This window comes from Nelumbo nucifera, chromosome 6 (genome assembly GCF_055504915.1).
Source record: "Nelumbo nucifera cultivar China Antique chromosome 6, China Antique-T2T, whole genome shotgun sequence".
NCBI lineage: Eukaryota > Viridiplantae > Streptophyta > Magnoliopsida > Proteales > Nelumbonaceae > Nelumbo > Nelumbo nucifera.
Window position 1 is genome coordinate 9,972,550 of NC_142654.1, and position 13,432 is coordinate 9,985,981.

Genomic DNA, 13,432 nt, shown 5'->3' on the forward strand with positions numbered 1-13,432 from the left:
TTTGTAAAAATCCGAAATTTTATCAGATTCAGTTTTGCTTTTATTTATTTGTAATTATGATTTGCATTCCTATCTGATACAAAATCTGTACTTAATATCTCATTTGCGTTTACTGATAATGTAAATTTTACATCCAAAAAACTAATATAAAAATATTAAATTCACACCATGGCACTTAACACCTAAGAATGAAAAACGAAGTGAGATAAAACTAAGAAAATTCTAATTTCATATTTTCAAAATATTTAAAAGCTTATTTATATTTTTTTTGCGCATGCATATATTTAATATTATTATACACATACTTACATATAGATATATCACAAATTTTTACTTCAAACATTTTTAATTGAAAATATATCAAAATGAGGTGGAATTCTCTACATCGCCACCCATAATACTGTGGGGCCCGTATATCAGGCTAATGTGACGTAGCATAATGGCCCACAAGGCCACAATCCTCCAATTTCGGTAGAGGATCCAAATACCACCAAAGTGGGCTCCAGTCCACCGAATACCAAAACGTGACAACTTGAGTTCTATGGGCTCAAAAGCCCAATCTCAGTTATTTACACAAAATAAAACAAAGTATTGCCTATATTGCGGCCGTCTGGCCTGGCTGGGGAGGGCTTTCACGTTGTCGTGGCCCCCATCCAACAAAGCTTTTTTTTTTTTTTTTTTAATGGCTTTTCCAAAAGCAGAGTTAAGCTAAAGCAACCCAACCAAAAAGCTAGAAGGTTACGTTAATGGGCCGAAGTTGGATTGGAGAAGTGAGCGACACGGAGGCCCTAAAGCACAAAAGGACAAGAGCTAAACACCCCCCCCCCCCATTAATCCCGTGGATTTAGACAAAACCTCAGATTACATTTTGTCCTTTTGTGATAATAATTGCGGAAAAGGGAGCAGCTGAGCAGCAACAACAACATGATGACAAGAAATGTTGACATCATTATGCCATGGGCCTCCAATCAGCACTCTGCAGCTTTTATCTCATCCATTCTGTGGGCCATCTCTTTGCATCATAACCCACCAAAGCCCACCCATCGGATGTGCTTAAATAGTTTGTTAATCAGAGAGAGCTTGGTCAACGTCAACTTCCTTTCAACCGATTAAACCAGTTTTGCTTTAATTAATTAATCGCCCTTAGACCTTTAGATCTGGTTTATGTAGAATTTGATTTGAGGATCCAGATTCGTTGAGGCCCACCATCCAATGAAGTTTAATTTAAAAAATGGTTTTAAGACGAGAGAGAGGAGAGACCTGTCCCTATTTGTGCCACGTGGGTGGAGATTCGATCAATCCAGACCGTCTAAATCTAGGCAGTGGGTCTCACCCTTGAGAGCTGAATTGGGTAAGATTTTTTCCCGATGGTCTGATCTGATGTGAGCCCAAATTTGAGATTTTTGTTGGGATGACGTTAATGATTTTAATGATTCTATTCGAAACTTCGGAGGTCAAAACTCAATGACGCGGAGAGGTTTTTGCGGAATCCTGTGGATTTCTCATACCGGCCTAAAACCGTGGGCACTTACGTTTCTATCAGCCCACACAAAACCTCCTCTCCTAAAACCAGCTGCTCCACCCTCTGTATGTTTTCTACGTCTAGCTTTTCTCTCTCTAGATTCACTGTTTCTGCATTTTATCCGGCTTTAGGATTGGTTTGAATGAAATGTAAGCTCTTATATAAGCTCAAACACCATTCAATCCTAAGGAGTTAACCTAAATGAAAGATGGTCTGCAATTCTGGGCGGTGCAGCTGAAGAACAACCCCCCCCCCAGGAGATGATCTTCATGCACTTGAGTTGTCCTGACTGATATTTCAATACCCCAATCACAATCCTCCATTGCCGGGTCTTTTAGGTAGATTTGGTTATTGGGTTCTGCTTTATTTTTTCAGATCATCTTTTTAAACGAAGAAAAAGAAACTAAAAGGAGAAAGCTTTTTGCTTTTGGTTGCTTGAGCTCCTTTGTTTTATCTTTGTAGGAGTGATTTGATCTTTGATATGGAGGTTAATGGTATGGCGGGAGGAATGATCTCCGGTCTGTCTCCTGGGATGCTTGGACTGGAGATGCCTCTGCACCAAGCGCAGCAACAGCACCATCCTCACCAACACCACCACCAGCAGCAGCACCCCCAAATGGTGTCATTTGCAGGTCAAGACGCCGATCATCACTCGCAGTCTCAGTCTGTGAAGCAGCATGTATACCCTCCTTATGCCACCAAAGCGAAGCCGCAGCAACCGTCATTGAGCGACGAGGAGGAGCAGGGATTCGCGGGGGAGGACGGTGGAGCAGACGGGAAGAAGAGGATGTCTCCGTGGCAGAGAATGAAGTGGACGGATAACATGGTGAGGCTTCTCATCATGGTGGTCTTCTACATCGGCGACGACGGTGGCTCCGAAGGCAACGACCCCTCCGGCGCCGGCAAAAAGAAGCCCGGCGGGCTCCTGCAGAAGAAAGGCAAGTGGAAATCGGTGTCCAGGGCCATGATGGAGAAGGGTTTCTATGTGTCTCCGCAGCAGTGCGAGGACAAATTTAATGACCTAAACAAGAGGTATAAGAGAGTTACAGATATCCTGGGAAGAGGTACGGCTTGCAAGGTTGTGGAGAATCAGAGCTTGCTGGACACAATGGAACAGCTCTCGCCTAAGACGAAGGATGAGGTCCGGAAGCTTCTCAATTCTAAGCATCTCTTCTTCAGGGAGATGTGCGCCTACCACAACAGCTGTGGCGGTGGTGGTCTGGGAGGTGGAGCTGGCGGTGGCCACCATCCGTCGGAGGTGGCGGCAGAGTCGGCAAATCATCAGCAGCAACAGCATTGCTTCCATTCGTCCGAAGGTCCTTCTGTTATTAGCAATTCGAAGGGCTTAAGCAGGGGGGAGACCGAGGGGTTAAAGATGAGGACTGGAAGCGGCCGTGAAGAGGAGGAGGATTGCGACGACGACGATGACGACGACGATGACGACGATGACGACGACGATGACGACGAGGAATCTATGGAAAATGGTGGAAGGGGCCATAGTAGTGAGCATGGAGGAGCAGAAGGAGGGGGTGGACGTGAGGAAGAGGAAGACAACGAGAAATTGGGTTCGAGGAAAAGGAAGAGGAAGAGGAGAGGGATGTCTTCGACTCCGCCATTGATACAGCAGTTGAACAGTGAGATGATGAATGTGCTTCAGGATGGGGCGAAGAGCCCATGGGAGCAGAGAGAGTGGATGAGGACCAAGTCGGTGCAGTTGGAGGAACAGAGGGTGAGCTATCAATGTCAAGCAGTTGAGCTGGAGAAGCAGCGGTTCAAATGGATCAAGTTCAGTGGGAAGAAGGAGAGAGAGATGGAGAGACTGAAGCTTGACAACGAGAGAATGAGGCTTGAGAATGAAAGAATGGTTCTTCTCCTTCGCCAGAAGGAGCTGGAACTGATCAATCTTCATCAGAATCAACAACAACAACAGCAACAACACTCCTCAAACAAGAGGCCCGATCAATCTACTTAAATTGTATAAACATATATTAGTCTAGACTTGAATAGATTGGATTTGTTGAATAAATTGGATTTATGTAATGGCTTTTTGAGCAACTTTCTCTGTAAATATCTCTCTCAAATCTCAACTCTGAACCTCAGTCCCACTCCTCTTGGCCTAATTTGTTACATCAATCTCAATTGTGGGTTTTGTTTCCACAATGTTTCAGTGAAACTTTCCCAGTGTAATGCAACTTGCATCTTGTTGTGATAACTGTTCCCTTAAAATCTCTTGCAGAAAGAAAAAACAGTCACCTTATCACATAACTCCATGAAAAATCTTGGAATGGTGCACAGAAAAAGATAAAGGATTAAAAAGGACAGAAACTGAGTGAGAAACATACAAAGGGCACCTGAGCCACAACTCAGAGCCTTTATGTACTCAAGATTTGAATAAAGGGCTAAACGACATAGACATACAGGAATACTCAAAAGCCACGCTTGGATAGTTGGATACTTTGGCTCCGGATTCCCTTCTTATGCACTGGCCAGGATTTTATTCTAGATTATTTCGTGTAAAACAGGAATAGTCCCATCTGGTGATGATCTGATCCATCCGTTCTAATTTATTTTTTTCTCTGCCAGACTGCAGCTGACACAAGTATAAATAAGATGTATTCATTATTCACCAGGAGGCCAAAGCAATCTTTTAAAATCACAAGTTCTCACAAATTGGATGGTCAAAATTAGTCCAAATATGCTGATTTTTAGTACTTAGATGGTTTTGTTGTTTTTTTTTTTTTTTTTTTCTGCCCACCCATATCAGTGAAAATGGGAAATCTGTTTAATTTTTTCATTTTACAAATCAGAAGAAACCGTTTCATTAAAAAATCACCCATTTTTAAACTGACCAACTTGCTCAACAATCCAAGTTAGTGATGAAAACCTCCCATTCATGCTGAGTCATCCAACAACAGAACCCTTTCAAACCCACCCTTGAATCTATTTTAAATAACCCAGAGTGCATTTAACATGATTTTCTGTAATTGTGATAAAAAAAGCTTGCTCCATCAGCTTTTCAAAAGAAAGAGACACCAAAAGAGTTCTGTTTGTTGGCATCCACAGTGCCTGGATTCCTGTACGAGGAGTGATAATCAGAAAAAACCATTATAACATTTAAAACATGTTTCAGTGTTTCTGTTCACAGATGATGCCAAAGTATCAACTGTTAACTGATAAAGTGATCAGTAACAGAATGAACCATGGCCATGTGGGCATTTCTACATAGATTGAATTTCTTTTGCTCTGCCCATTGAAATCTTAATTTCTACATGGTCGAATTCATCAATAGATTGACTGGAAGCCAAAAGTCCAAACAAAAGAGAAGTACTTAATGTCTAATACAAGCTGTTTAGGGGGGTCTTTAACATCAAAAAACCAGTGACCATTTTTGTCCTTCTGTGATTTTGCGGCACCCAAATGCCCAACATTCCTTAATTATTAAGGATTTGCAAATGGCCACAAATAGATATAGATGAGCCAATCTTACAGACAGCAGAAGACTGTGACTGTGATCAGATCAAATCCTTTTCATCACATTCATAGCTGTATTTGTTTCATTTTATATCTTTTGCAGCTGAAATGTTGCAGTTATTGTTTCTCACTTATTTAAAGAGAACTTTTGGCAAGGGAGACAATAAGAAGGAATGAAGTATAGCTCAAATATTTCACTGAAAAAAAAAAAGAAGGGAAAAGTCTATTTTATTACCCTGAACTAGGGGTAGTGTCAAGTTAGTACCCAGACTTTCAAATGTGTCAAATTGATTCCTATGATTCATGGACCGTTGATTTATCTGTTGAAAATGTCAAAATTACCCTTAAAACAATACATTGTACATTGTGAAACTGAACCGATTATCTTTAAGGAAAAAGAGAGAGAATAGTTGTCAGATGGGACATTTGGGTGTATAGTAATAAAGGATTTTTTACAGGTTGTATGCTTGAAATTTCAAAGTTGAAATCCCAGTTATCAGACAAATTTGACGTCATGGTGGATTATTTGTTTTAACCTTGGTAGCTTATACTGGTTTGGGTAAGCCCTGATAATGGTAATAGTCAGGATGATTTGACCTTTATGTCAGTTTTAAAGCAGAAATTTCAAATTTGTTTCCTGGTTGGCATCTTAATCTTGAACATTCGGCTAAGCTATTTGAGGTGATTTGAACTCTCCAGATTTTTTTACAAAGTGACCCAAACATACCTTAAAAACTGTCCATAGAGGGCCCACCTTGCAAAATCAGCCTACTTGCGATGATTAAACTGAAAAATCAGTTAGTTGAGCAGGGTTTAGCTGAACGCTTTGGCTGTTTAGCATGCTGTAGAACTAATGATAAGATTTTATATCAGTAATAAAATACATAGGGCCCACACTTTTCACAGTGGGCCCCATGAATTTATTACTGGTGTCGTTCCACAGCCCGTTGAACAGTCAATGCGTTCAGGTAATTTGAATTCCTTTGCTTCAGCCTCTTGAAAAAGCAGCTGTATCTTCGAAACAGCTCCTTCTAACTGTGAAGTTGATTATTTAGTCTCCGTTTGGAAGGAGTATAAATACAAATATATAGATAGGGATGTAAATGGATCGGATTTGAATCAAGGTATATTCGAATTCAATCCGTTATTTTTCATGTTGGGATCTAAAAATCTGATCGGATATGATAGGATTCGATTTGAATTCGAATCCTATTGGTATGTCAGATTTTTGGATCTGATCTGATCCGACTTATCTTTTTTTAATTAATAAATTAATAAAAATAAAATATACTAATTTAAATAAAGTAAATAATATAACAAATTTAAAAAAATATATTTATAAATAAATAAATAACATATATATGTATTATAAATATATATATATATATATATATATATATAATATATCGAATTGGATAGAGAGTGATCCGAATTCGACCAAGTAAGATCGGATATCAGATCAGATCACAATCCAATCCATTTGCACCCTATATGTAGAGTGCAAAACTTTGTATTTTATATTATTTTGTATGTGTTTATACTCCTTCCAAACTCATCTTTATGAGTTATCATATAAAACTGAATTAAGAGGAGATTTAAATTTTTTTTCTCTTGCATTTCATTATAGGCGTCTTCCCCTCTAGAGGAATATCACATTTCATCACATGTGATGATGACAGGTTTGAGATGAGATAAGTTTAATGGGTTTAAAAATTTGAGAAGAACATTAAAAGGATTTGGGATAAAGGATGGTTAAATGGTTTTGATGATGGAATAATTTTAACGAGTTTAGAAATTTGAGAGGAAAAACTAAACGATTTGAAATAAAGGATGCTTAAATAGTTTTGAGAATGAGAATGGGAAGGGCAATTTCGGAAGTTACCCTAGTATATGAGGGTGAATTAAAAGAACTTTGATCGGAAGCCTGGTTTAGTATTTCAGGCCCGATCAATAATATAGGGCTTGTTTGGGCCTGGTTTTGTACTTAGGGCTAGTGTGGTCCTGGTTGACAGATAGTTGGCTTTGAATGCGGAAGGAACAGGCTGATCCGGACAGTTTTGGCACAGGAAAGTCGTTCTCGGTTCGAATGGAGATTTGGGGTTGTCAGTTTTGAGTGAGAGGTGGGGCGGGAAGAAATACCGTCGTCGTTTCGTCGTTCTCTTCTCCTTCTACTTCGATGAACCGAGAAGGCGGAGAGCAGTGAATCGTTTCTTTGGGTTATGGGACGATGAATTCATTTGCTTGCCCTCGTACTGAGTCCGCTCACTTTCGCCTTTACGATTTCGCTAAGACAGCCCTCATTAAGATATTCGTCTCCCCCTACGCCACGGTATTTGCCCTAATTTCTTGCTCTTCCTCTCTTTCTCTGTCAATCTTGCAGCAAATTATCCTGCCTTTCTCTTTCTCTTTGACTTGTTCGTTTTGTCAAGGTCTGCGATTTGTATTGTGGTGGAGGAGTAGACACAGACAAGTGGGACGAAGCCCAAATTGGTCACTATATTGGAATTGGTAAGGAACCTCGGAAATTGTAAGATATTTATCAATCAATTTAGTTGGCAAGTGTTTTTTAGTTCCTTGTTGTGTTCGATTTTTGATAATTTTGTTGCAGTTCTTCTGATCATTATTGCTTGGATTCTGTAGATGCTTCGTCCTCCGGAATTAGTGAAGCTCGTGAGATATGGGAAAGCCAGAGGAAGCCTTATACTGCAGACTTCTGCGAGCTTGATCCTTGTGTGGTTAGTTTGAGCTTTTCTCCTCTTTTGTGTCTTTTTGTTTCATTTTGAATTCCCGGAAATATGCCCATCAAAAAAAGAATACTGGAAATACTGTTCCTACATAGAACCAAAGTGAGATTGGTTCTATTTGTAATAGATGTTAATGATTTTTTAAGTTATGTAGTTTCATGGTACTAGTCGGCATACCTTCTATCTGGACGTGGAATTCGTCAATGTCCATGAGTTCAGGTTTGGAGCAACTTAAGCTCTTAAATGATTTTCAATTTTCGTAGTTCACTCATGTTTTCTAGCAGCATTTGGTCTGAAAGTGTGCCATAAAAGTGGAACTTTCAATATGGGATGAGCCACGCATTATGGAGCCAAATGCTGGGCATTGGAGAAAATAGCAACTCTATTTGATGAGCATAGCCTGATGTGGATGAAAGCAGAAACAACTGCATCTAAGAAAATTTAGGAGTAGCCCAACTGAACAATAAAACAAGGAGTGAAGTTATAAGATCTGAGTATGTGCAATGAAGAATGCTGAAATGACTTGGGTCATGCTTGAAAGATGTTTTAATAAATGATTTAACCGGAAATATAGAATTTAATGATAGAGAAAGATTGTTGTAGTTGAAAAGAATAGTCGAGATTTGGGATTCTCAAAACAAAGCCTAAGATGCTTTAAAAATGTTTATGGTATTTGTGTTTATAAGCTCAAAAAAGTAAAGTTCATAATGTTTCTGTTTATACACACAAGTGGGATCATAGGTTATGCACTATAATCATAACCTAACAGAAGGGTTGTTGGCCTAGACCATCCAGTTAAAAATATACCGAAAACAAAGTCTAGGCCAAGGTAAAGGTGATTTTCAACCCAGTATGTTGTACTGTCAATTCACCCTGAATCTTCAATTCCTCATAACTCTTTCGTTTGAAATGAATACATGATAGGACCAAAAAGAGCAGTTACCTTGGTATGTGGCACAGGTGTGTCTACCTCCAAAAATCACAGTACCAGGACATGACAATAAATAATATTTATTGTGTATATAATTTAAATACATAAAATTAAGAAAATCAAAGTATGGACTTCTTATTGGATGTGTCTTTTCTTGTGATACCTTGTTTATGAGTTCTATGTGCATTTTTTGTTTTTTTTTTTTTTTGACTTCAACCTGGTTTGTTACAAGAGGTGTGTGGCATGGCTAGAACCTTTAATTTCATGGTGTCCTGGTAGGACTGAAGGAGAGTAGCATAATTCTTCTTTATCTTGAATGTTGTGTTTTTATCTACTAGTGAAAAGTAATCATATGAATCTGTATACATTTGATTGAGTCAGAAATTAATAACCCACAAAATTTGGCAAACATATAGGGACTGTAGTCTTACTTCATTGAGACTTGGAAAGGCTTTGCCATTTTCTCAAACTGTTTTTAATTTAGGAAAGCTTCACCATTTTCATTGTTTTTCATTTCCACTCGTCTTGACAATCCTTTCAAATCTGCATTATTTTCCTAATATACACAGGAGTTGTTTCCAGAGAGGCTTAATGATTGTTTGGGTGGTTTTGTGCCGAGGCTTTTGGATGGAATCTTGTGTGTGTGTGTGTTTGATAATCAGTATCTTAATTTCTTGGTTACCTGCGCTTGACATTTCTATACTGCTTTGACAGGAAAATTTAGAGTCATATTTGCAGGACAAGGGAATCCCTGCAGATGTCGTTTGCTGCTTACAACATTTGCAGGTTCTTTTATCTTCTTTTATTGTTTTGTCAAATGTCACATCATTCTTTAATTTTTGAATATGTTTTATCTGACAAAAAGCATACCAGCTGTGTTTTGAAACTGAGGAGAGAGCAAGGAGTCTTCTACATAATGTGTCATCTTTACTGAAGCCAGGGGGTTATTTTTTTGGTATTACTCCTGACTCCTCTACCATATGGTATGAAAAATTAAAGCCTTTTTCTCTTGAATGACTGGATTTTTCTTTATTATTTCCTGGTCATATGATTGTCAACATCTCTGTGTATTTTACCACTGACCAGATTAAAAAATTGAAGTTCATTTGAATCTTCTAAGGGAACTTTTAATGCAGTTGCACTGCAATGAAAATGTAATTTAGAAGAAATAAGATGTCATTTATTCATCAATCTTATTTTATCACTGTAAATTTTGTAAAGTTGGATTCTTAGCAATAATAGCATTCCTGCTTGTCTTTCTTGGTCTTCTCCTTAAATCAGGAAGAGCTAAGCTCCTTTTGAAATGTATATAGATCAATGGATAACTTATATTTTGCAAGTGGCCTAGTAAAAATGTAAGTTAAACAGTTGTGGTCATCTTGTCCAATGACCATATGATTTGGGAGATTTCATCCCACCACTATCAGTTGTTGAGTCCCTTTCTATTTAACCCATTATTTTCCTGCAACTTCAAAAATTGTCGAGGCATGAAGGAAGGTGCCAGAACCTTTGGATGCATGAGGCTTAAGAATATTAGCTGAAACATCCATTAGTTCCCAATTTTTTTATATAGGAATAGCATATAAATGAATAGCTGAAACACATAAATAGGAACCATAAGAATATTAGGAGCTTAAAAGAGTGCATTTTTACAGACCATTTTATCTATCATAAACCTTTAAATTGTAAAGAATTACATCTTTAAACATGTTGTAACATAGATACAAGCACAAATACATACATATAAGTATGGCCATGAGACTGAAGGTTAAGCCTTAAGGCATTTCTCTGAGCCTTAAGCCATGTATACTTTTTAAACATTGTTTTCTTATCTGGCTTACTGTCTATAACCATTAGCCTCCTATACATACAAATGTCAGAATAATATTGTATACATGATAAAAAATTTTGCATCCATTCCTTAATACTACATCCTCATCATTGTGAAATTTATAGGGCAAAGTACCAGAAGAATGTTGAAGCATATCATAACAAAGCAGCCAGCATGAAACCCAACATTGTTCCCAATTGCATTCGATCTGAGAGTTACATGATCACATTTGAAGTTGAGGAAGAGAAGTATTTCATCAGACCTTACATTTTAATAGTTTTCTTTATTTTTTTTAATTCAATTTGATACATCCATAGAACCCTTGCTCCCTATTTGAATGTTTGTATGCCTCTCCAGGTTCCCACTATTTGGAAAGAAATATCAGCTCAAATTTGCTAATGATGTCACTTCTGAGACCCATTGCTTAGTGCATTTTCCAAGCCTGATTAGGTTTGTGGTCTTCCTTTTTTTGTTTATTTATTCTTTTTTTTCCCGGTCATGCTTTTAAAAAGTTGAATCAATGGTTTAACAATCAAAATATATATTAAAATATTGATTGCACCAGATTGGCTAGAGAGGCTGGCCTCGAATACGTGGAGATTCAAAACTTAACTGAATTTTATGACGATAACAGGTAGCTAAGTTTTGCATTTGCAATTTTATTCCTCTCGTCTGAATTTTGTTATCTTGCCAAAAACCAATGCACTTATTTATGCTACTTTTCCAGTTACATGCTTTGGCCCGTCTTTATGGGTTTGTTGTGTTATTCATTAGTTAACAGCTCCAGGGTTCATACTCAATGTACCTCACACCAAATAGTTTAAATGTGTAGTCATGTACTACTGGTACTTCATGAGCAAGGTGATAATATTTACAGACGATTGATATTTGGGGACATTTTAGTGTTAAAACGCAATGAGGTGAGGGTTATATATAAATAATAGATAATGCCAATACTTTGGTATAGTTTGTATGATACTATTCAAAGACATCCATCTCTAGTTATTAGTCAAACTGGGTTCTGACAAAATTTTACTTGATATCTTAGTGTCATTGAGCCGGAGATAACTTTGATTCTGTTGTCTACAAACCCTTTGCTGTCCTTGCAAAGTAATGTCTAATCTGTAGTTTTCTAATTTATTAGTCCCTTCCATCTGATTCTTGTCTGATGCTTTTTTTATTTCATATTTTTGATCACTGTATCCATTATTTTTCTTGAAATTGATGCAATCCAAATGACAACATTTTTATGAAATAGTAAATTGATTTTCTTTTTTTATTGTGACTCAAAGAGCACAATTTGCAGGGATGCTCCACAGTTACGGCCCAAACTTTGTGGATGCCAGAGGAAAACTTGTTCCCAGATCATTTGATGTGCTAGGTGATGCAATTGCAATCACATCTTTTGTTTCCATGTATTATCAGAGATACCAGTAGCCCAGTCCTACCGAGATATTTGCGGTCTCCTAATCATGGTGTTTTCATATTGCAGGTCTATATACCACCTTTATATTTCAAAAACCAGATCCAGATGTTGTCCCACCAACCCCTATATTGCCGGATGGAAGTCACCTTCATGAAGAAGCAAGTGTTTTTAAGGATTTAGAGTGCATCTATATATTTCTTTGTCACAATGCCACACATCTCATTTCTTTTGTTTGTGCTCCTTGTGATGTTGCAGCGGGAATGGCAAGGAAGTGGGTGGAGACACCAGGGATCTGTGGCGGATGACGAGAAGAATGGCCACTTAGAGCCACCACCTCTTGGCATCAATGGAGTGATACCAGAGCAGGCCAAAGGGATATTAGGTCCTGGTCCAGCAGATCTACGCTTCTCAGAAGCTTTCTAACTTGGTTTAATAAGCATTCTGTGCTTGGCATTCCAAATTGGAACCAGAGATGCTGATCGTGATAACAAGCAGGAACAAGTGTAGAGATAGGAGGGAGAGGAAAAGCATTAGAGGTGACTACTGACTACTAGTGACTAGTGTGCTTCTTCTTAATAGTTCTCCAAATACGTACCAACAGATCAGATAGTCCAAAGTGTAAGTGTAAAGTGTAAACAAAGTCTGGGTTAGTCCAGCACAAGGTGTGTAGAACTCTAGAAATAAATTACAGTTTGTTGATCCAGACGCCGTTGTAAATTGCCTTTTAAAAAAAATGCAGTATGTGGCTACGCCATGTGCTTTCTTTCTTTTTTTTTTTTTTTTTTTAACTTGCAGGTTTTGGACGGCAAAATAAATAGGCCCCTTCATTTGCTGTTTTCACTTTTCAGCCTAAGCTGCTTGGCGTAGCCTACTAAGAATAGTTTAGTAATTATGTTCTCTAAGTTAACCTTCCACGGCCAAACTCGCTTTAGTTTGAACGAAGGATCGTCATTCGTCAAGCAAGGTAACGTGTTTAACTTTTGGGAATTCTTCCGCTTATTAAAAAATTCAAAAGCAAACTGCAAAACACATCACGCCCGGTGGGACTCGAACCCACAATCGCCTGATTAGAAGTCAGACGCCTTATCCATTAGGCCACGGGCGCTGGATGTTTGTCAATTGATTTAATAAACTATATATGATTATTTCTTTAGATGGTCAATTGTCCTCCATCTTAATAAGGACTGATTAAACATTTATTAGAGCTTAATCTCGGGAAGAAGCCTATAATTTGGCCTTGAATTTCAAAAATTTTCCTCATAATTGAGGATAACTCCAAGATAGTCATCTTAAAAAGTCCATGCTCGTGGAACCTGAGGAGCATCATCTAAGACTGTTGGAAGCTCAAGAAAATGTGCAAAATGGGGATCAGGCTGTGGATTGGTTGGCCCACCATGCTCATGAAGCCTAGTTGCCAAGGAATAGCGTGTTTCTCTGAACCTTTATAAGTTGCCTTGGCCTTTTACATTTATTTGTTGTAGTGATTCGTGGGGATGTGCTACCATAA

At 38.2% G+C, this 13,432-nt stretch overlaps 2 protein-coding genes and 1 non-coding gene across 3 annotated transcripts; 2 read left to right on the plus strand and 1 right to left on the minus strand.

Annotated features, from left to right (window-relative positions):
- The first annotated feature begins 1,546 nt into the window (after positions 1-1,546).
- On the plus strand, positions 1,547-3,577 carry LOC104587365 (uncharacterized). Its single transcript, XM_010244950.3, has 2 exons — positions 1,547-1,860; positions 1,985-3,577. Exon 2 carries the CDS (start codon positions 2,004-2,006, stop codon positions 3,492-3,494), a length of 1,491 nt encoding a protein of 496 aa, XP_010243252.1. The 5' UTR covers positions 1,547-1,860; positions 1,985-2,003; the 3' UTR covers positions 3,495-3,577.
- A 3,398-nt stretch (positions 3,578-6,975) lies between these two features.
- LOC104587373 (S-adenosyl-L-methionine-dependent methyltransferases superfamily protein) lies at positions 6,976-12,692 on the plus strand. The gene is made up of 11 exons (XM_010244962.3): positions 6,976-7,322; positions 7,423-7,501; positions 7,634-7,728; positions 9,383-9,454; positions 9,542-9,651; positions 10,625-10,747; positions 10,857-10,949; positions 11,065-11,133; positions 11,792-11,880; positions 11,992-12,083; positions 12,181-12,692. The coding sequence occupies exons 1-11, from the start codon at positions 7,221-7,223 to the stop codon at positions 12,346-12,348; spliced, it is 1,092 nt and encodes a 363-aa protein (XP_010243264.1). The 5' UTR covers positions 6,976-7,220; the 3' UTR covers positions 12,349-12,692.
- A 265-nt stretch (positions 12,693-12,957) lies between these two features.
- On the minus strand, positions 12,958-13,030 carry TRNAR-UCU (transfer RNA arginine (anticodon UCU)). Its single transcript has one exon. It is a non-coding gene; the product is annotated as a tRNA-Arg (tRNA).
- Between the last annotated feature and the right edge of the window lie 402 nt (positions 13,031-13,432).